The 22,381-nt window shown below is 36.3% G+C and overlaps 2 protein-coding genes and 1 long non-coding RNA gene across 6 annotated transcripts; 1 reads left to right on the top strand and 2 right to left on the bottom strand.

Moving 5' to 3' along the window:
* Positions 1-4,018: 4,018 nt before the first annotated feature.
* On the bottom strand, positions 4,019-7,072 carry LOC146537642 (uncharacterized). The gene is made up of 3 exons (XR_014878097.1): positions 6,062-7,072; positions 5,564-5,705; positions 4,019-5,256 (listed from the first exon to the last, which is right to left on the bottom strand). It is a non-coding gene; the product is annotated as an uncharacterized LOC146537642 (long non-coding RNA).
* Positions 7,073-7,136: 64 nt separating this feature from the next.
* Pop1 (POP1 ribonuclease P/MRP subunit) lies at positions 7,137-10,529 on the top strand. The gene is made up of 4 exons (XM_085187555.1): positions 7,137-8,780; positions 9,220-9,581; positions 9,817-10,092; positions 10,220-10,529. The coding sequence occupies exons 1-4, from the start codon at positions 7,367-7,369 to the stop codon at positions 10,520-10,522; spliced, it is 2,355 nt and encodes a 784-aa protein (XP_085043681.1). The 5' UTR covers positions 7,137-7,366; the 3' UTR covers positions 10,523-10,529.
* On the bottom strand, positions 10,516-22,346 carry LOC146537640 (uncharacterized). 4 transcript variants are annotated; one of them, XM_085187551.1, is made up of 16 exons: positions 22,188-22,346; positions 20,782-21,567; positions 20,238-20,389; positions 19,629-19,754; positions 19,155-19,281; positions 18,603-18,753; positions 18,083-18,230; positions 17,482-17,663; positions 16,939-17,095; positions 16,294-16,484; positions 15,510-15,590; positions 14,172-14,319; positions 13,309-13,393; positions 12,689-12,806; positions 12,126-12,205; positions 10,516-11,616 (listed from the first exon to the last, which is right to left on the bottom strand). In XM_085187551.1, the coding sequence occupies exons 2-16, from the start codon at positions 21,563-21,565 to the stop codon at positions 11,474-11,476; spliced, it is 2,673 nt and encodes an 890-aa protein (XP_085043677.1). In that variant the 5' UTR covers positions 21,566-21,567; positions 22,188-22,346; the 3' UTR covers positions 10,516-11,473. The 4 variants fall into 4 exon arrangements, with proteins under 4 accessions (XP_085043677.1, XP_085043679.1, XP_085043678.1 ...); XM_085187553.1 differs by having other exon boundaries at positions 15,510-15,575; XM_085187552.1 differs by having other exon boundaries at positions 21,906-22,321.
* Between the last annotated feature and the right edge of the window lie 35 nt (positions 22,347-22,381).

The raw sequence follows: 22,381 nt of genomic DNA, 5'->3' as shown, positions 1-22,381 counted from the left end.
AACACGAAAACATTTGCATTGCCGCATCACGAGTATATGGTAATTATGTTTTATTTATTCAGAGACGAGTGCTGAAGCGGGCACGTTACATCACAGCTGGACGAGCACATCCGCGCCCTGCGTCAATTATAAATAGGTCGGCGGTCCCTTAAGGCGCGGGCGCAAGTTTCCGGGCTGGAAGTGTGCCGCTTCCGCCGCGCGCGGTCGTTGACGCGCGTGCATTGTCGCCTCGCATTCCCCGCCGCGCGAGCGGAGCGCCGAGCGCCCCGCCGGAGCGCCGTCGACGACGACGTTTCTAAATAGAGGGCCGATTACGAGCGTCTGGCTGCGACCGCCGAGCGCCGCGCCGGGCACATGACCGCGCAGAGTGCAGCGCCCGCCGCCGCGTCACGGGCTATTTGCGACGCGCCGCCTCCGCTCTCGCCTCGCTCCCGGCCGCGCGCCACCCGCTTCCCGCCACCGGCCACCGGCCACCAGCCACCGACCACCAGCCCCGGCCACCAGCCACCGACCACCCGCTGGATAGCGCTAAGTAGCGAATATCTTTATTGTTAAACTTACTTCTTCATACATTAACTATTGTTTTTATCATGTCAAAAACACGACGTATTTATGTGTATGTAAAAAGTAAATCTTCAATTCTATCTTACGAACGTTCAATGAAGATGTTATAAAAACGTTGACCATTAAATTTACAATTAAAGGGGATATATAATGTTCATTTTAATTGCTTGGCACTTTACGGCGAGAGATCGAGGGCCGAAGAAGTCAAAGCAGTAAGTTAGAGTGATGAGTCAACAGCGGTGCGCGGCGCGGCGGTGCTGGGTCGCGGCTGAATAAATTCGGAGGGAGGCGCGCTGGAATGCGGGAGGCGGCGGGGCGGCGCGGGGGGCGGAGGGGGAGCGCCGTGCGACTGGCGCGCGCGCCGCTGTCCCACGGTCGCGCGGCCCCGCGCCCCTGTCCCCCACACTTTCTTTCGCACCATAAAGGTCGTTTCAAATATTTTGGAATGCTGTTTGGTGACATTTCACCGTCGAGCAGAGGGGAGCGATAATCAGCTTCCAGTATTCGGATGCGTTAAAGCCTTTGAACCCCAGATGCCATACAGCCGATAGCATCGCTGCCCCCTTCGAGAGTCACATAGATCCGCGACCGCACAGATAAATATTCTGATATCGGGAAATCCCCGTGTGAATATCATATTGTTGGCTCCTAACATCTGCTTTGTAAAACCTATGTAACTCGATAATAGCGATGTTACGACATAGTGGCTTTTCATGGAAACGACGAAAAGAATTTCGTAATTTTTTGCATAAAAAATAAACAAGACATTGTAAGTAGATGTAAATGGTACATTAACTTATTCATAGAGTTATGAGGCATTAACATAAATGATACTTTCAGTAGGTATATCTTCATTAGATTGTAAATTTAAAAAGCTAGCGGCAAAGCTTATTTGGTCTACTTTCCACGCTCATATGTGAACTAAGTTTCTCCAATTAATAGATTCGTTCCAATAGCAAATAGTGAGTCGGAGAAAGCCACAGCGGGCGGGTCAACGTACGGCGGAATTGGCAGCGATCGATCGCCGTGAACTTTAAATAAATATGTAATGTAGCCAGTGGAGCCCTCGCCGACTGATGTACGGCGCCTCAGTAGGTCCTAGCTCAGCCTCGTCTCTGAGTGGAATGCGGCGAGGCGGCGCAGGCTGTGGGGGGCGCCGCAGCCTGCACTGCATCTCCCGGCCATTCACGCAGCCGGTGTGTGCTCCGCGAAATAACTCACCGTTAGAGCCATGGAATGCCTGCTCTATCTCTATAGACTCACTCGTGCCGGCCGCCGCCCCTCTCGCGCCGCAGCCCTCCTACTACGGGCGGCATTCCTACGACGCCACGCCGCTCGCGGTCGTTCACTGATAATGTGAGAACTTTATTTAAAGACACCTTCATTATATCTTATTCAATTACCAAAAGATTCGTTTTCGGTTTATTGAGTACCTCCCCATTTACAAAATAAAAAGCCTTCACTAATAAACTTTATTTGGGCACGTCATTAATAAATCTTTCTTAAAATAAATCAAAGTTATAAAAGAGGAATAAATGATACATGTTTTTTTATACAGTATTCCTACAACTAAATAAGGAAATTCAAATTGTTAATTGTACTGATTTATTTAAAATGGATTATTTGGTAATTCGAGTGAAATAAAACTTACACGGGCGGTAGAGGTACCTGGCCCTATTCTGAATTCTAGAGCACCTTCGGATTGTTGGTACGATAATGGCGGCGGGCGAGCGCAGACTTGGGAGTAGAAATGCGCGAAAGTTCGCGCCGCGCCGCCCGCGCACGACGCACTATCAATAGTCGGTGCGTCACTCGCCCTACATATTTGTCGCGATGTCGCATCTATTAACATTTCGTCATTGCACCGCCTATATATTTTTTTATAAATTCATGTTTTTACCACGCACTTTAAAATAACATATTTTTGCCGTTAAATACGGATATAATCTTATCATTTGGGTATTTAAAATATTTTGTCTGGTTTCTTTGCCAAAGAAGAAAATATTCATTAGCGTGTGACGCTACTTGAATATTTTTAGTTTCGTTAATTTTGAATACATATATAATATACCTACTGTGTTCACTAAATTGTTATATGTAGGTACACTTGTAATAAAGTGATAGTTATTAAGCATGGTATAAGTACCTATAGTCTATGATTACCAAATAGGACATAAAACTAAAATAATCTACTATTTCCCACAGCTGTCAGTGAGTAGGTGCTCTGGGGCTCCGGCGGGGCACGGGCAACAGGGTGTCACGTGTGCCCTACATAGTTTGATTCCATTCAGTGCTGCGGACGTGACGTCAGTCAGCCTCGCACGCACCTGCGACTGTCATGCCTTCCATGTGCTAAAGACATATTAAAAATTATATTTTTGCTTCTTTCACACAGTTCTCTACTTGTATTATTCTACAAGTTAATGTTAAATTTCCAAAATAATTGCAGCGACGTTACGACTCCCGCGCAAGCTCCCCAACAAGGTCGAAGCGCTTATTCGGACCATTTGTGGTCACCAGCGCCAGCGCACTCACCTAATTAGTTTGCTCGTGGTGTGGGTGAGCCCGCATTGCTGTACTCCGCGAGCTGTGCCGCCTTCGTTATATCTATATTAGTAGATGACACAGCTTAACTGTTAACGTGACATAATATTCAATAATTAAAATAACTAATCAGTTATGTACTTTTATTGATAATTTCTTATAATTTGTATTTTTTTTTATTACAGATGAGCGGCCGAGTCAGCATGATGTCATGAGGCACGCGGGTGCCGAGAGCGTCCCGGCGGCCGTCACGTCACATCCCATTCCCGCCGCATACTTCACCCAATCGAGCGATGACAAATCCATTCATATTGCCTTCTCTATTGTGCGTAGCCGTATTTAAAGTTAATTCGTGCATAGTTTATAATGTTGTAAATATGTCAACTGTACTCGTATGTTCTCTATAGCGGATAAATGTTTTTATATTAAAATTAATAGTTTAAATTTTATAAGAATTTTTAGTTTAAAAAAGAAAGAAACTAAGCTAAAGAAGCAAGTGACATGAAGAGCTGAAGAAATACAAGAAAAGGAATTACGAGACTGGTTTTCATAATGATTTGACAGATTGATACATATTCTGAGATCATTGTGAAAGCTAATTTTGTTCCTTGGTCGTCTTGGAAAACAATTGAAAGCCAAGGAAGATATAATCTTAGAGAATCATCGGTGCTCCCTTCGATACATGATATGAAGTAGCTATTTCATAATGTTCCTATAAAATTGTCATGTTTATAAGATTGTAAGCAATAATATTATAAAACTATCTATATATAAATATATTATTACAATTTTACTAAGAAAATGTTATTTACATGACAATTTTACTTTTTAAACGTAAAATTTTCGTTTAATACCAAAAATTGTTTCTTATTAAAATATAAAATATTTTATACATATGCCTACTCTTAACAACATTGCAACTGTGGCACCTACTCGTATAATTATTTTATTTAGCTTCATCTCGCAATCCCGCACACAGCAGGACCCCAGGAACCTGGTGTTAAGATGCTCCTTTCCTATTAAAACACTTCCATTCCTCACTTTCCGTCGAATTATCGAGGCATTCATTGTTGAGTGGCGGAAGTCAACGTTAAGCCGTGTCTCGTTACTAGAGGGAGGAGAAGAAAATATTATTTTAAATATTAGATTTCTCCAGAGTGGAATTTGAACCTACTACTGTCGGGTTTACAGTCGCACGCCATTGTGCCTCAGTGCCATGTTGGCGTCTTGCTTTTCTTATGAAATAGTAATCTAACCGTACATCATATAATAGATACTTATAAGCAACCCACAGTTGAATATTAAGTCGTTACGTTATTAGGAAAGCACTTTTAAACGTTGGCTCTATCTTCTTGTGGCTGCTTTTTCTTGATTAAGTTTTGGTTTTTGTAAAATGTGAAGTGACCATTCATCGGCCTATCAGTCAAGTTCCTAAATAATTGCGTTCATGAGGCCTAGTAGGGTCCCTTCATCAATGTCAATGAGATCATATGGTGGATCATTTATGGGCAAGAAGCTCTATCACTTTTGAACAATTACAGTAAGCAATTCGTTGCTAAACCATGTCAAATACTCGCATCTCTCACACTGATTGGGTACTATTCAAAAATTTTAACTTAAGAAAAAAGCTTTTATGTTGGGCTAAATTACTACGATTTTTAATTAATTAATATCTATGTCTGTTGTCTATTTATTGTTATAATGTTATCTCAAAGGCCCGGATTTATAAACCGCTCTCAAGTCTGAGCCCGATCTTGAGAGCGATTTGTAAATAAGGACCTAAGTCTTAAGTTATTTGAGTTTCGCTACTCAACACGCAATACAAACTAGACTCCCTCTGCCTGCCCCGTGTGGGATACAGTTGGAATTGATGATTGCATTAGAAATCGAATTAGAAATACGATGCGATGCGAATTTACATTAGAAAATAATAAAAAAGAATCATTTTCCTGACACGCGTGTATCTAGAAATATTAAAAAAAAAAGAATGTGCTTAAATTACCTTTCTTGTATATTTTTACTGACACTATGTAATTATATTTTGAATAAAATGACTCAAGCTATTTATTTATTTTGTTCTTTATTTTATTCAATGGTAGATATAGGGGCATAATGCTGCCACGGGGCACGATCGAGTACTTCAGTCCCCTACGAAAACAGAATTAGAAGAACGAGAGCCAGTTAAGCAGAAGTTTTCAAATCCAAATGAGCAGTTAAATTTAAACTCAAAGAAACGAGGGCTTTAAAAATTTCAACCTTATGTTAAAAAAGTAAGCAAGGACACATAGTGCTGGTAAATAATACCTACCCACTTAATTTAAGTCCTCGGATTATTGGGAGATTTATAACACACACTTTGTGCACGTATTGATAAAGGTAATATAAAGGATATTAAATCCATTATTGCCCTGTCTTCATGGGGGTGTCATAATATTAAACTTAAAAAAATGTTTACCAAATTTAAACATCCATTAATCCATCAGCCTTTTAAAGTCCACTGCTGGACATAGGCCTCCCCCAATGCTCGCCATTTCGCCCGGTCCTTCGCCCTTTGAATTCAGCGGGTTCCCGCTGTCGTCTTCTTCCAAATTTTATGCCTAGTTATAATTGACAAGTGACTAAAGAGTTGAATTAATAAAATAAGTCCGCTTTTCGCTGCATACCGCACACAGCAGGGTAGGCAGAGGGAACCTAGCGTTAAGATACTTCGTTCCCCACTTTCGATTTATGAAGGCATTGTGTGTTGATTGGCGGGAATCAAAGCCGTATTTTGACTAGACATCAGAGCGAAGAAATGAAAATATATATTTTAAACAAATATTTCATTTCCTCTAAGTGGGGACCCACAACCAGTCGCGTTTACAATCACACACTTGCGCCTGCACCACCACAGGCCTCAAGATTCATAGATTTATTAATAAGTATATTTGGTTATTTTTTAATGCTTATTTACCTTAACATGTCCAAATGCCTCCCGCCTTCCTCAACCAGAGTGGGTCTGTCATTATCTCCGTCTCCGCCAAGTCGACACAAAGCCTGTGCTTTGCGAAATAGTTCGAGAAAAGGATAGTACCTATAGCAGTTCGAATTAACTGGTGACCCTTATGAGAAACTGTAAGAATCCAGCCAAGCTATTATAGATATCGACGTACTAGCGTGGTGTACCTCTTCTTTTGATGTACAAAAATTGAAGGTCTGGAGTATCTGATAGGGGACTCTAAGAATAAACCATAGGACAAATGGAAATGGTGCCTTAACAAAAGTGATGTGATGTGATGGACTCTTCTATTGATGTATAAATACAAGAAAAAAAAACAAATCTAATAAGAAAACTTAATACGCCCATTATCCCACGCCATACCTGAGTTAGTTGTCAACTTGTCACTCCTACCTACTCTGATTTATGGCACTTAAAAGCTCTGCTAAACTAATCAATTACCTGCTTTCTGCAGAAAGAAGTGAAATCCCAACAAAATCATCCTGTAAAAAACCAACCAAGTCTCAATGACATTTGTTTCCCTAGAAAAAGTAATTAAAAACTAGGTAAAGCCAAGCCAATTCTAAAGTTCTTTCATATTTTGTTTCAAGTCGTTAATAACATGTAATTTAGTTGTCACGTTGTATATTAAAAAATACATGTTGGCTTTTGGATGTTTAGTGTATTTACGATATCATTGAATGGGGTGAATAGAAACATTTTTAGATTTGAAGTATGTTATTTTACAATGTTCCCCGCTTTTACGGAACGCCAGATTTAAAGAACCATACCATAATCCCCGCTTTTAATCTGAAAACAAACTTCATTTTTGATTATTTTCTAATCATCTATTATTTTCACTTTAAATTTTACATATGTACAATGTGCAATTGTATAAAGTTTAAGAATATCATTATAAAAATCATTTTAACGTCGATGAAATCGATAAATTTAAATCATAATTATTATTAACTAATAACAAGTGTATACATCGGTTCAATAATATTATTTACATTCATTAATCTATTATGACCTTTATCACCTAAAATACAAGCTTCTTTTGACCTGTCACATGGCTTAAGGTGAATAGGGTTTATAAAGTTCCAGGTGTGCCCAATTCTCGCATACTCTTGCCGGATTATTATTATGAGTATTTGACATTACCATTAAACGTCAAAGTAGAATGTGACAAATGACAATAGTTTAATGTCGTTTTAGGTTAGATATTTTAAAAATATCTTATATTTTTCTTATTAATATAATAAACAGAGGATTTTCACAATGGAGACAGATGAATTTGACGCATCTTTAGGCGGGTCTGAAATGCTGCCTCATGCTGCAAACAGCTTAAGATTTGCAGCTTCAAGAAGCATTGAAATCGCTGCTATGACTGAAAGTATTTTGCGCCCTAGTAAAACTAAACTCATATTTCAAAATTTGCCTGTTCATATGCGACGACGAGTAATGAGTCACAATTGCAAGCGATTACCGAGACGATTGCGAGAGGGACATTTAGAACAACTTAAGAAGAGTGGTCTTCCACCAAAGCAAAAACGTCCCTCTCGAAAGTTTAGACGACGTCCAATGAATCTATTAGATGAATATAAAAGACGTCAAAGAAAAAACATTTGGTTAGAAACACACATTTGGCATGCTAAAAGATTTCATATGATAGACCGATGGGGACACCGCTTGGCTTATAGACCATGTGACAAGGCCTTTAGGGCCTGTTATCGCGCTACTTCAGCACATTGTCTATTGCAAGATATCTCTTATTATGTACCAATTAAGATAAAAGGACCATTTGAAGCAATTGTACAAATGTTCAATCATATTACATGCAATAGTTGTGATGTCAGTATTGGTGCTAAAGCATATCTTAGTGGTAACAGAGAAGGATCTATAAATTTATTCATGCCCAACTCATATCCCTTTGATTTTATAGGTAAAGTTCAATATTTATGGATTGCTTCTGACAAATTAATCAAGGAATTATGGCTATTTGTACATCCAGCGCAGAGTAAACAGGTAGAAAATATATTAACAGAGTTTATATGCAAATCCTCTAACAACACTATAAGTTCTGAACATAAAGAAATCTCATGTGTTAAGAAAAGGAAAATAATGACAAAATATTCTGAACTCAAATTAATGGTCATGGTTGGAACTTTAAATAGATTTCGATTAACTGGCCCCAGAAGTCATTCAATATTTGTTCAAGCTCTTAATTGTATCAACAGTATAAAAGCAGTACAAAGTGATGATTGGATACTTGAAGTTTTAAAATCGAAACAGGAATTATATTTAGAAGAAAAACATGATTACTGGAAAAATTTAAGATCAATAAATTCCCCTTCACAATTGCCACCAAGATTGGTTTTAGGTCTAATCATAAGAGATCCCCGTTTGAGTCGCCCTGTCAAAAGGATCAAACCTCAAAATAACTATGATATAATAATAGATCCTGATTCATTATTAAGTATTCCTTCTTACAGTCCTGTATCCCCAATATGGAACTCTTCTATATGTGACATAATCAAGAAAAATAAACTTAATAATGCCCAATTTATACAACATATTACTAAAACACAGTTAGTGCCGGGTGAAATCAATGAAAATGATCCTGCACTCCAAAGTATTCCTATTGTCCTTATTCAAAGACCTGGGTCTCAAAATTCAGAATATAAAAGAGTTGGTATGTATTAAATAGAAATTACTGGTTTCTTTTTTCATCTTCAGGCACTCTCAGCCCAGGCTTTCTACATGTAGCAGGGTAGGCACAAAAAGCCAAGTAGTATTACGGCACTCTGCTCCCCACCTTCTGCCGGATTCTGGATACATTACATGTTGAGTAGTAGACTTCAATATGGTGCTTTACCTTGACACCATTTTATTTACATGAGTGGGAATTGATTCCACAATCTGTTGTGTTTACAGACACATAGTTGTGCCCGTGCACCACAATAGGCCTCATTACTATTAATAGCAATAAACATACAAACTATTTTAATGAAGAACTTAGTAGCTTAATTTTTTTTTTGACTTAAGCTATTTCTTATGTATACCAGGGTAGGATAGTTGGAACCTACCTTTTTTTATTTTGATTTTTTTTATAACTTTATATATTTTTTTAGGGTATGGAAGTGGATGGGATATAATTACACCTTCTGGCTATGGTTTACCATTATGGTTGACATTAATAATGTTTGGAGCAAGATCTGGTGGACTGCGTGAGGCAGAGAGTCTAGCTTTTGAAACTGGAGAATATTATTTACCACCAGATTGTGAAGCAGGAGTACTAGAAGAACAAAGAATTGAATTTGAATTAAAAGAAAAATACTTTAAAAAACCTCCTAGCAAAAGAATAAATTATACAAAACTTGGTGTTATGCACCCATTTTCATGTCCTTGGTACACATTACTAAAAGATTGGGGTAAATCTGAACAAGAGAGATTATTTGTTCTGCGTGATAAAAATATATTAAATAATTTAGAGGTAATGGATGGTCCAATCAATTTATCTGTACATATAATATAATGGTATCTGTGAATAAAAATACTTTTTGCTGCAAACATTCAATGAATATGTAATTAATTGAAAAATTTATATGTATTTAATGGAAATATTTTATATGTATTTTAATTGTAACACTTAATAAATCTAAAATTCTGAGTGCTAAAAATTATTAGACAAAAAAAATTAAAATTCTAAATTATATTTTTATTATCAGGACTCCATTAAAAAACAGAAGAAAATATCATATCTGGAAAACTCTGATTACTGCTTAGTACCAGTATACTTACAAATTATGAAAAAAGGAAATTTATCCAGAAATGCTATGATATGCATACCACAAACTAAAGACATTTCATCTAAAGATAATATTAGAGAACCACAGCATGATGACCCAAATACAGAATTGCGGAAGCAAAAACGAATTCAACATCATAAATTGTTAAAGCAAATGAGAAAAAAACGCTTAAAATTAAGAAAAAATGCTACTATGGTAAGTTTGGAATTATTATAAATCTAAGTAAAAAAGATATGGTCCTGAATGATAAATTATAATGTAATTTGCAATATATAATTAAAATATTTCTAAATGGTCATATTTATTTACTTTTTAATTTTAGGTGAAGAATAATCCAAAGAGAAGAAACCAACCAAAACAACTATCTGAATATGTGAAAACTATGCGAGAATTATGGCTTCCTCCTCAAGTTGCATCTGTACGCAATAATAATGCACGGGAGATTATGGGATATTTAACACAAGGTGGATTTAGTTACTCAGAATCTAAAAGTTGTGGAATTGGGTATATAGCATATAATTCACTTGTGAAACTTCTAGATTTAAACTTAAATAAAGTGCTTGTTAGAAACAATACTTCTGGAATATATAGGTTGGCTAAAGTACAAATAATAAAGTCTTTGTGAAAATATACATAACTTTACTTTTATTTCTAACATACAAATTACACACCTTAGTAGAAAAAAACTAAATAACTTGTTTCAAAGTAAGCATTTTCATGCTGCTGCAATCAACTTCACATAATACATAAATAATGTATAAGAGCTTTAGCGGTTGTCTCAGTAATAAAATTTTAAACATTATATATAAAACTTATCACTTCTAATGTAAAATATTTGTACTAAGTTCTAATAAACCAATTAATAAATGTAATAAGACTACTGCACTCTTCTAGTTAGTATGAAATTTAACATATCGCTATGGAATGAAATAATTATGTAAATTAAAAAAAAAAAAAGAACTTCTATACAAAACAATGTATTTTATTTTCCTACATATTATTTTTGTAAACTCGTTAAGGTCCATACACTGATACAACACTACCACCATAGAAAGCTGTGTCGGTAATAAAATAATATTTTAAACATGCCAGTCTTATGATACTAACTTTAAAATCTAAGCTATGATCATTAACAAAATATAAGCGCAATGTTTTATGGTGTTTCGGAGGTTCACGCGGAAGCCTGTGCAGAACGCATATTTATATAGGGGCGCCCCCGTCGCCCGCGCAGCGCACCGCTAACCCACGAGCCGTGCACATCACAAGTATAGTAGAGCACGACGCTAAGTGTCATTTACTATGCGAGTTTGCTTGTATGACATAATGAAACCGAACTCGAACGGCAAGGGAAATATGATAAACCATTCGAAGATTAACAGCTTCTTTCTGGTGTCCGCAAATTAAATAGATTCACTCATGCCTCTTTTCTCAGACACCATAGGACGTTGCACCTATTACATGTGACAATAAAATATAATATGATAGTTGTGTAATTTTTAAAGATAGCATGCATTACAATGTTTAAAAAACATATGCCATGCTTTCGTTATACGTATTTTGTAGTTGTCTCGCGTCACTATATTTTAGATCTTTTCCTGGCGATCGCGTCCTCAACAGCTTTTAGTTGTTTTAATAGCTCTTCTCGTCTAGATACTGATTTTTTTGCCGGACCCCCGCCATCTATTGGGGACGTCGCCGATCTTTTCTTACCAACTAATTCTGAAAATAGAAACAAAATAAAACTTTATTGCAAATTATATGAACAGTTTAATAATAATAAATGTTCAGTAAGCATTTTGTGTTTTCTTTATCGCAAAATAATAATAGAAAGTACAATAGTTCATTATATAATTTTTTACTCAGAAATGTCTCTTAGTAATACATATTAATATATTTTTGACTTAACTAAGTTTGCTATAGTATGTATAATATATTACCAATGTGTTATAATACGTTTCAAAATCTTTACCACCTTGTTGTCTAGATAAAAACTATAATTTTGTTTTGTTAGAGAAATTGCAGTGCAAGTAGATGTTGCACACACGAAGTAGTATGTGAAAACATAAAAAATATGTTTTTTACGATTAATTTGAGTAACAATCACAAAAATCAGAGATTTTACTACTAACACAAAACCTAGTGTCAGAACACTCCGTTCTATCCTATACTTTATTATATCATAAATATTATATACTGCACCATTAATATATTTGTATTTGTACCATTACCTTTATCACTGGAGCCCTCTTTTTTACTCATAACAGTGGATACAGCTGCGGCTAAGCTGGAATTCGTTTTAACATTAGCCCTATAAAAAAAGTTAAGATTAATAAAACATAGTATCAAAACACTCTTCGTTTTCCGCCTGATTTCAAGACTACGTTAGGCGGTATCCACGCCGCGCTGTTTTCTGCTAACAGAGCGAGGGAAACACTTTAATATAATCTCTTCTTAATTCTTCTGTTACAATCAGACCTAATTTGATAGCGTAACATTGTCTTGAAAGTGGCTTATTTTAGGAGTAAAAGTGTATATGAGTTAAAGTATTATATAATTGTTAACTATCAGCCGTCTATTTATTCAAGATTTCTTCTAAGAGTCGTTGAGTTGACTGAAAATTGAACCCACAATTATCGTGTCTACAGTCAGAGGCGACGCCAGGACAGCCCCATATTACTATTCTTTTTCAGCTTTACGCTGTATCCCGCACAAGTCAGTGTAGGTTGAGGAAACACAGTGTTAACACCCTCCGTTCTTGAAGTATTTATTCAAAGACATCATATAAACAAACCTTGGGCGAGCTGCGGCATTGAGGAGGCGCGCGTGGCGAGCCCGCCGCGCACCGGAGCTGCCGGATGACGATGATGACCGGGATTCGCTTTCCGATTCACTTGATGACGATGATGATTCTGTAAATAAATAATTTTTTGCTTCACGTTTTATCCCTAAGTAGCAGGGTAGGCAGAGGACCTAGTGCTAAGACACTGCGTCCCCACGTTTTGCTGAATTTGCCGAATGTCTGGACCATTGCGCGTTGAGTGATGACCTTCAACGCCGCACTTCGCCTTGTCACCACCAGAGCGAGGAAATGAAAATATTAAATATATTAATATTAATGAATATAAATATATTTAATATTAATGAATATAAATATATTTAATATTAATGAATATAAATATATTTAATATTTTTATGCATCAAATGAATGCATTTTCCCGAGTGGTCAATTTGGTAAAGACATCCAGTTGGACAAAATACTTCTTACAGGGTGAAACAAAATTCTCACATACATACATACATATACAGATAAAACTATTAAATATGCCTTACAAGCCAACTGTTATAAATTGTTTCAGAAATTATAATATTTCCTAATTTATTTTTCTTAACGATTATATTCTTAAATGTTACCTGAACCTGAAGATGAGGATCTAGAATATTTTTTTCTATTTCGACTGCGACTTGACTTTGTGCGTCCGTATGGTTCCATTTCCTCCTGTAACAGATTAAATATAGATACAACCTGTATTGAAATATAATTGAAAATCTATAACATATAATTTTAGTGGACAAAGAATTAATTTCAGCGATTTGATTTCGTCATAAATCCGAATCTAATTCCACTTTCCGCCGAATTCTGAAGGCATTGCGTGTTGAGTAGCGGAATTCAACGCTGCGCTTTACCTCGACACCAGAGCGAAGAAATAAAAATATAAATGTAAATAAATATATCATTTCCTCGAACGCACAAACAGTCACTTTTACAGGTACACTTTGTGCGTCACGATTGGTCTGGAATTTACAATTATTCACTTAACATACAAATATTTTTGCGAATATGGCTTATTTAGCTTATGCGCTATGTATATCACTGCGTAACGATGGCTTCGGTAACTTACTATTGGTATAGTGCATAAGAACAAGTGTGTAGCTGTAGACGCCGATAAGATGTTTCATATTTGCATTTTCTTTGCTCTGCTAACAAAGCAAAGCGCGGCTTCGAGTTCGCCCACTTTCGTTTTTTTAAATGTAGTGTAGTAGATTCGACCTTACCACCTCACTGTGGTGATCATTGACTTCTAAGCTCTACCGTAACACAACAATAATATAATTGCATTTTGGGTAAATTACGTCTTTGTAAAAAAATTTTATATCTTTGATTACGTCTGCTGCTATATTAAAAACCATTATTCACATATTCATAAAATCATCCCAATAAAGATATTAATAAAGTTTATAATTTATATATAACTAATACATATATATGTAGTCACCTTGTGCCGCAGAGCGGGCGCCGGCGGGTTGGCGGCGAGGCGCGCGGCGGCGGGTGAGGGAGCACGGCGGCGCGGCGCGGGCGGGTTCATGGCGGTGGCGCGCGCCGTGGCCAGGCGCCGCTCGCGCACGATCACCGACGGGGACAACCTGGTGCCGGTATACATTCTTATAGCAACACGCTGTATATCCCATATAACAGTTGTTTAGTATATAGGACCGAGACTCTTCGTTCTCAGAGTTCATCGGAATTAGGAGCATTACCATGGGTCTAACCTGCTAAATCTGTTTCTTCTCGTACATTTAGAGAATACATAAATAAACTTTAATAAATAAATAAACTTTCGAAATTGTAAAAATCTTCTAATAATATGCGTATGGTCATAGCTTTTTAAAATGCTTTTTGTCTCTCTTGAGAAGTTGAGAGACTAGACTTAATAGGTTTACACTGTAAGCCAACAATAAGTCAATTTACAAAATTGTACTTTGGATAGTTAATTTATTAAATGTCACTTTTTTATTTTATAGCATCACCTGTATCTCTGCATATAGCAGAAAAAGCAAATAATAAGCTTTTGCCAATAAACGTCGGACTCTACTTTTCACCCGAATTCAAGGCATTGTGTTAATTGCAGCAACTCAAAGCCACGTTTTCTTTCCAGAACAGTGAAATGAAAATAATCCATGCGAGTTGTTTCATGTAGGGTCGAGTTTGCAGCTAGACGATGCTCCAATACGTCGTTTTATTTTTATTTGTATTTAATTTCATAATAAAGATACTTATTTTGCTATTATTCTTTTATTAATTATATTGTTTATGTAACCATTTTTAAGATGTCATTTATATCATGTTAAAAAAAGAGAACACTCATTAATTTCCCAAATAAAATATCAAAGGTTATTTTATTTAACATCACAGTTATATTCCCAAACTATTTCCTTATGTGTTTATAACAAGGCTAACATTTATATTAAACTTTAAACATTCTGATATAATGTAAATTAGAATAACATATAAAATCATTCCACAAATATCATACACACTTAATTGGTGATGTCTACCTACCATGTTATAGGGTATTTTGTATAGTACAGGCATATTTTAACAATAGTGAGGTATTGGTTTTTATTACTACAAAGCTTGTGACTACTAGTATAATTATTCCAAAAAACCATTTAACAATAATAACTGAATGTCATATACTTTTTTCATAACATTACTTTGCTAAAATAAAACAAAATATAAACATACATATAAACTCACATTAACAGCAACCTACTGACGTATTACCTAATAGTTTCATATAGCAATAGCATGCGAAAAATATTATTTTGTTCACCTTTGTCGAGATGATGACGACGCTCTCCTTTTACGCCGGGCGCCAGGACTGCCTGAACTACGCGAACTGGAATTTGAAGAGCTGTGGGCTCAAAAGGAAGCCGAGGAGAGAAAGGTGGGTGAAGAACACACACACGTGCACAGACACGCACACACTCGCACAAACTCACACGCATGCAGCCGACAGTGTGTACACACGCGCGCACTCACGTACGTACGTATACACACATTCATACGAAGCGAATCCCAATGAACGTTCATGCAGTGTTTAACGAAGAGATGAGATTCGTGTGAGAACCGAAACACCACGACATTAGTTATGAAGCATAACCCAGCCGGGGAGAGCGGGGAGGAAGCGGAGGAGGGTGACCAAATTAATAATTTATGATTAAAAAACATGTATGTTTTGACAGAACATGTCAGTGGACTTCTGTCTGTTTGTCTATTGTAAATGAGTTTTTCGTTAGTTAAATTGGGAATTTCTCTTTATTGAAATGTAAGGGAAAATGTAAAAGAAATTTGAATGAAATATAAGATTGAAATGTCATCTTTTCATTATAATTTAGCAAAGTGCTTGCAAGCTTTCACTGTCACTGGTACTAAAAATAGGCCCGTCTTCATTAAAAAACCTTCAAGTAAATCATACAAACTATCTAGCGAAAACTATAATATAAAATTGGCCCAGTACTACATAAATAATTAAATAATACATTACTTTAGGTATGAATGAATACGGGTTGAAATCTAAGTGTATCAAACTAATTAATAAAACAAAAAAAACTTGCCTTGAAGAACTGTATGAGTCCTCTGAGGACGGAGGTCGGCGCCTCCTGGCGGCAGGCTCGGCCCTCATCCAGGGGTCCGCCCACTCGTCCCCGCGCCCCTCCCGCCCGCGCCCTTCTCTGCCCTCCCGTCCGTCTCGCCGCTCTACTTCCGCACGTTGCACTATAACTTCTCGCGATGAACGTACTCGTCTCTGAAATATAATATTATCACATTCAAGGACACATACAACTATAATTTAAATATAAAATCAATAAGAAATATATATTATGGTCTTTCTTGCAAGTTTTGTAATTATAAAATTATAACTAACAAAAAATTGGGTGTGGCTGTGTCATGGCCATCCGAGTGTTGTATGTAAATATGTTTATGTAACGGGTTATTTTTTTAAAAACCAAAGTCGGAGCTTCCCCGAGGCAAAAGTTATACAAATTGCAAATCTCGATCTCTCGAATCTCAAACCTCAAAATGACGGTGCTTCATCTTCCACCGGGCACAATCCGATATTTTGTTATCATTAGGTTTTTTGGATTGCTTCCGTATGTTCTGTTCTATACAATGCTGCTAGTTAAGAAAATTTAAAAGAAACACAAAAACATCTAACAAAGGCACGGACGACAAAAGCTCTATTTATATAAAACACTCACCTTGTGAAACTGTGCGTCTTCCGGCACGGGCGCATGTTCGTCGTAGAAGGGCGGGCGTTCGTAGGGCCGCTCGCGCTCGTAACCGCGCTCGTAGTAGCGCTCGCGCTCGTCTAGCGGCGGGCGCGGGACGCGACCGCGGTACATCACACCATATGATCTGGGTTATTCATACGACTTTAATTTCCAAACATTCTCTTTTTAGTTTTATCCTGCTAATAGCTGGGTAGGTATAAGAAAACTAATGGCTAACATACACAAACATGCTCATCCAAAATTTCCACCTAATTTTGTATCAATTTTGTGTCAGTTTGAGTCAAACTTTGCTTTGTAACAAAAGGGCCACAAACACTTTTATTCCAAATATTATTCATTCAAGTAGACTTTTGCAATCACATTCATTGAAGGAATATAAAGCTACCATCGGCTCAGGAAAAAACTAAAAAGGTAGGAAAAAATGGAAAAGGGCTTTACAAGAAACTCAACAATTTGTATATATTGTTTTTTCTGTATGTATTTTGACTGTACTGTAAATAGAGCTCCCACCTATACATCTCCGGGTCACGATGCGAGGGCGGCACGTCGTGCGGTGGTGAGGCCCCGACGGCGGCGGCGGCGTACGCCAACTCCGCGTCCGGGTCATGGACTACTCCGCCCACTGAGAGGTGCAACTTTTTCTCTTCAAAATCCATATCTTGCTCTTTTCGCTTGTTTGCTATTCTGAGCATCTGTAATAAAAAAAATCTATATACATGTCGAAGGAAGCGATTGGAACGGAAATTATATTATTATAGATGTTTATTGATCTTTAATATTATTATTTGTGCTAACTGTTTACAATATGATTAGCTATGTTAGTGTTAAAAGGCAATGTGTTGACTTTTGTATAAGGTAACGTAACGTTTTTGTATAACTTTTATATAATATAAGATGATTTGACCAATAGTGTGTAGTCACAGCCTTCAGCTTCAAAGGAAGCGATCGAAAAGAAAAAAAAGTTAAATATTGTAGAATTGATTGATTGACTGATAGAATTTAAATTAGACAAAACCAAAGGACCTTGATAAATGGACAACAAATCTATCCAATAAGAATGGCTTACATAAGATTAATTTATTTCTAGTAAACTCTAAAAAAGGGATCATACCTCCTTAGCGGTCCTCAGTCCTCGTTCCCACGCCGACTCAGGGGGAGCGGAATCGCGGGGCGGCGGGTAGGCGCCTGTCGTGGGCATGCCTCGGACGACGTCGAACATGTTGTAATTGCCCTTGTCTGTTACACCCGGGTGCAAGAATCTGAAATATTACGATAGTGCAGTACGGTTGACGAGTTGAGGCCGACCTGGAGTCAGGTGTAGGTATATGACTGAAATTGAAATTTTTTATGACCCCTTCTTACACCTTGTCACACAATGTCGCATTTCATCCACTCATTCCTCGATCGAGATGGTTGTCTGTCCCACACCCCGGCGTAAATTACTTTATTTTTTATATATTGTGTAAAAACAGCGCCGCATTAAGTTCAATCTCTTGACAAATAGGGTTTCGAATTTAAACGGAAAATGGAGATACTACAAAAAGCTTAATTAAACTTTCTTCCTACCTTGCTAAGCAGGAAAAGGATGAAGCAAAAATAAAATAGAAAAACAAATTAAAGGAATAAATTACCTGCAACTAACTCCCCAAGTACAGGCACCCCTGGAAAAGAACCTGCATACAGGTCTGGGTTCACTCTCTTCAGGCCTCCGTTCTGCTTCGTCCGAGACCTCCCCCTCTTCTAGCGAGGACCCGCGAGACCGACGGCCGGCTTTAACATCGTCTGTTCATAAAGGAAATGTTTTAATATTTTCTTATTGGGTGGGTATGTTCTTATTTCGTATTCTAGTATAGTGACCACATTGATGGGCGCAACAATTTATATGATTTGTTACATGTTTAAATAACAAATAAGTATGTCAAAATTAAATGCATGTGTCAAATGTATATCTACTAGATATTGCTATTTGATACCTGTGAAACCTAAAATTATAGCTTGTCTGGCAGATAAGGCTGTCCGGGACTTTATCAGCCAGTGGTGAAACTGGCCGCTGCTTTATTTTAAATAAAAGTAAGTTCAAGAACATGTTTAGTTAGATACAATTTGGAGGCATTTTCAACACTTTGAATTATTTTTTTTTAATTATTAATTTAGTGCATTCATAAATTTTAAATGTTCCTCACCATTTTGTGTTTCAATATCACCATTAGATAGATCTTTAGATTTTGTTTCAATACACTCTCCTTCTTCTGCTTCAAAATCCAACTGTTCTTCACCATCTTCTGTGTTACTTATTTTTTCTTGAGGAGTCTAAGAATAAATGAAATTTTTAGAGCTTTAAAAATTAGCTTCAAAGTCACTTAAATATAAATTATTTAAGGTTAGTTAAATATAAAAATAATGGAGGCCAAAATTATATAGTGGCAGAGAGTTTTCAGTCAGATGACTGAAAACAGAAAGGCTGTGGATTTGATTCCTACTTACAACAACAAGTTACAAGACAAAACATAGCATTGAATTTCGTCACTCCACACACAATGTCTTTCATATTGAGCAGAAATTAGGGAACTCTCTGCCTACTTTGCGATATGTGGGATACAAAAGCTAAAAGAACAAAAAGAGAACTTGAAATTAACTTAAAATAAAACATATCTTACTTTTTCTGATAACTTGTTTTCTTCTTTTGCATTATCTGATTTAGGGGATGACTGAGTGCTTGTTTTATCATTACCATTCACTATTTCTGTTTTATTATCGGGAGTTGGAAGAGTTTTCTGTTTATTCTGTGATAATAAACGAAAAAATCATAGAGTAATCCGGCACCCTTATAATATAATTGTTATATATAATAAAATGTTAAAGTTTATAAACAAAGTAGTTCAATTTGCATAACATAATAAATGTAGTTATAAAAAATATATATTACAAAGATATTACACTAGATGCTGTGGAATTTTAACCTGTAGATTTGATTACTTCTAAAGCTAATTAAGATATATTTAAAAATATATTTTCAGTGGATCCTATTCCAAATGTGATGTGTGGTAGATTGTTGTGGTAGAATTGTTTAAATAATTGTCATTTAGTGTTGTCAGTGCTGTGGTAGATAAAATATGACATTGAGTAACAGAATTAAAAATGTCTCAAAAATTGGGACATTTATTATTCAGAAACTGAGGAATGAGGTGTCTTAACACTAGGTTTCCTTTGTCTACCCCACTATGAGAGTAATAGGATGAAACTACAAAAACAATAAAAAATATTACTTTTGTTTCCTTTTCTGTTGCACCTGGACCATCTGAATCAATATCAGACACATCAGACAAATCCTCATGACTTATGTTGTGTTCTTTTTCTACTTTTTGACTTGTCGTAGACTTGCCAGATTTATTGTCCTCTTGATCTGATTCCATTTCACCTAAAATAATAATATAATAATAATATAATTTATTCATAAACAAAATTACAAAAAAACAATTTATAATGATAATAACCGCATTAGTTACAAACTGTGTGGCAGTTATTAACGCCCGCCTCACAAGCATCCATTCATAAATTAGTAGTAGTAGTATCATCAAAATGAGTTCAATTAAAAAAAAAAAAAAAACTTTAAAATATAACAAATGATAAAAGTAATAATTAAAAAGCATGCAATAATAGTATTAAAAAATAATAAATTAAAAGAAAAAATAAAATAAAAAGGTATACAATAAATATAGTTATGATTTGTTGAAAGTCTTAAGGTAAGGATAATTAATTTTTTTTCTAATACTATTATAAATATAAGGTATCACATATATCAAAATTTACCATCAGATATTGCCTCTGTAGCTGGATCCTTTGAACTTGTTCTTTTATTATATGATGAACTTTTGCTTGATTGGCTTGACTCAGATCTACTGCGAATTCTTGGAGATGATACCATTTTTTGCTCCGCCTTTGTATGTCTTCTCCATTTCTCTTTAGGGCTCCATTCATTTTTTTTAACAGGTGACCTATGTGAATAGGAATGTGATGAAGTTCTATCTGGGGACGGACTTGAGGCTGGAGATCTTGGTTCAGGGTTTCTTGAAGGTGATGTAACCTGTGAGGCAGAATCTGGGGACACTGGTTGGGATCTATTGGCTGGTGAACCTGGTTGAGATTTTATTGAACTATTTGGACTTAGTGGTGATTTTGGACCATCTCCATCAGCAAGTGCAGTGGATGAATAATGTTCAGATTGCTCCGGCCACCCCATATCTGAAGTGACATCGCTAGGTGACTTGGGGTCATCTGGAGATTTAGGTGCCGATGGAGAGGCAGGCATTGAGTTTTCAGGAGAATTAATATCTGAGTGAGCTCCACTCAAGTTATCTGGGGAGTGTGGTCTTTTACTAGTGGGGATGGACCTTTGTGATGATTGAGAATGACTTTCAGGTGAAGGTGATCTTGGTCCATTAGATCGTGGAGAAGCAGGAGAGTGTGGAGGGGATTTTGGATCTTTTTTTGAACTATCTGATGAAGAACTTCGGCGACTCCGTGAGCTTGAACTACTACTACTTGAAGATGATCGCGCATCTCCAGTAGCGTCTCGAGAATCTTCAGAGTCCATTCCTGAAAATAGACATTAATTTTCCATGAAGCAATAATATGACCTCTGAAAGCATCCCAGAAAGTCTTATATTGAATATTGTTATTGGATCTGACGTCAATTAATCACTAAAAATATAACACTTATAAACATAAGACAATTTTCTGTAAGCCGAATTACTTGCCACTTCTTTTTATAAACAAAAATCACAAAACAATATAATCAGTTTCCAATTTAATATAATTGAATAAATTTGAAATATCTATAAACGTATAATTTATCATAGTTATGTCTCTAATGAAATATCTTTAAGTTATAATAACTACGTTTTGATGTATATTGAAGACACATCCAGCCTTACCTTAAAGATGACGACTCGATGTCTGTATGTTTGGCACTGTATAACACTTTTCATTTCGTAAAGACTTTTAACTTTGTAATCACAACACAAACTAAACTTAGGTCTGTCACATATACTTGTGAACTTTAATAAACTTTTGACTTTCTAATAAACGATAACCGACGAAACTCAGTAAAATCAACACTACTGTGATCAACATGGCTGTTATATAGGAGGAAATATATATGAACAAAATAAATAATCACTTTTTATAACTTCCGTAGGGTTACCTTACGCCCTTACCTTAACTTAGATGAATAAGACGATAAATTCTTCAAGTATTTAGAAAGGCTTAGCTAAAGAGTCTTCAATTTGCGCCGCATCAAGCCTTTTCATTGCATCGAAGAATCAAATTCATAGATAATTTATAGACGTCATATTTGTTAATGTCCAATGTCTATGTCAAACAACAGACTAAATTATAAAATATACATAAC

Source organism: Heliconius melpomene, chromosome 7, assembly GCF_056956725.1.
Source record: "Heliconius melpomene rosina isolate 202511_hmr_F chromosome 7, ASM5695672v1, whole genome shotgun sequence".
NCBI classification, from domain to species: Eukaryota; Metazoa; Arthropoda; class Insecta; order Lepidoptera; family Nymphalidae; genus Heliconius; species Heliconius melpomene.
This window is presented reverse-complemented; position numbering and strand designations above follow the sequence as displayed.

Coding starts and splice junctions, on each gene's coding strand:
- Pop1 (XM_085187555.1), top strand. CDS start 7,367: ATGGAGACAGATGAATTTGACGCATCTTTAGGCGGGTCTGAAATGCTG. Junction 8,781..9,219: donor TTCAGAATATAAAAGAGTTG/GTATGTATTAAA, acceptor ATATTTTTTTAG/GGTATGGAAGTGGATGGGAT. Junction 9,582..9,816: donor ATATATTAAATAATTTAGAG/GTAATGGATGGT, acceptor TTTTATTATCAG/GACTCCATTAAAAAACAGAA.
- LOC146537640 (XM_085187551.1), bottom strand. CDS start 21,565: ATGGACTCTGAAGATTCTCGAGACGCTACTGGAGATGCGCGATCATCT. Junction 16,485..16,938: donor AAGACGCACAGTTTCACAAG/GTGAGTGTTTTA, acceptor ATTATATTTCAG/AGACGAGTACGTTCATCGCG. Junction 14,320..15,509: donor TCGTCATCATCTCGACAAAG/GTGAACAAAATA, acceptor TACCGGCACCAG/GTTGTCCCCGTCGGTGATCG.